This window comes from Microtus ochrogaster, chromosome 26 (assembly GCF_000317375.1).
Source record: "Microtus ochrogaster isolate Prairie Vole_2 chromosome 26, MicOch1.0, whole genome shotgun sequence".
In the NCBI taxonomy this organism is placed as follows: domain Eukaryota; kingdom Metazoa; phylum Chordata; class Mammalia; order Rodentia; family Cricetidae; genus Microtus; species Microtus ochrogaster.
Window position 1 is genome coordinate 15,389,995 of NC_022025.1, and position 737 is coordinate 15,390,731.

Below are 737 nucleotides of genomic sequence, written 5' to 3' on the forward strand. Positions count from 1 at the left end.
GATGGAGCCATCTCTCTGGAGCTGGACTGCACGCCTTAAATAAGGAAATTGTATGATGCCCAGCACATGGTAATATGTATCCTAATAGATGCGTGCTTTCAGTTCTTCCTGCAGCTTCAGCAGGCAGCGCTGGAGGTCTTTGCAGAGAATAACGCCCTCAGTAAGCTGCAGCTGGGACAGCTGGCCTCCATGGAAAGCTCTGTTTTCGATGACATGATTAATCTCTTGGAGCATTTAAAGCTTGATATGTTGACTCGCCAAGTGGACCACGTTTTTAGAGAAGTGAAAGATGCCGCCCAGATTTTCTGGTATGTACTTCCGTTCGAATATGCCTTTAGAGACTGGGGCTGTTGCTCAGTTGGTGGAATCATTACCCCCATGTGTAAGTCCTGGGTTTGATCCCACACAGCATAAACTGGGCATGTGGAGAAGTCTGCGATCCCAACACATGGGAGGTGGAGGAAGATCAGAAGTTCTAGGTTATCCTCAGCTACACAGGAAGTTCAAGGTCAGCCTAAGGTACATGAAATCCTGCCTCAAAAAAGAAAGCCTTTATATATAGTCTCAATATTGGTTAATTTCTTTAGATATTTTAGATACAGTACTAAAGTGATTTCAGAGGGCCTTCCTGGCTAACTTCTTAGGCAAGAGTGCTGTCTAGCTAGGATTCGGTGTTTTAAGAACATTTATGAAGGTACAGCTATGTATTTGGCTTTATAATGTATGCTTCATACAGT

The 737-nt window shown here is 44.0% G+C and overlaps 1 protein-coding gene across 1 annotated transcript in view; it reads left to right on the forward strand.

Moving 5' to 3' along the window:
* The window catches only part of Rint1 (RAD50 interactor 1), a 39,103-nt gene that overhangs the window by 30,526 nt on the left and 7,840 nt on the right, over positions 1–737 (forward strand). The window contains exon 11 of the mRNA XM_026784653.1: positions 103–308. Coding sequence (XP_026640454.1) covers positions 103–308 — 206 coding nt within the window. The remainder of the gene's footprint in view (positions 1–102; positions 309–737) is intronic.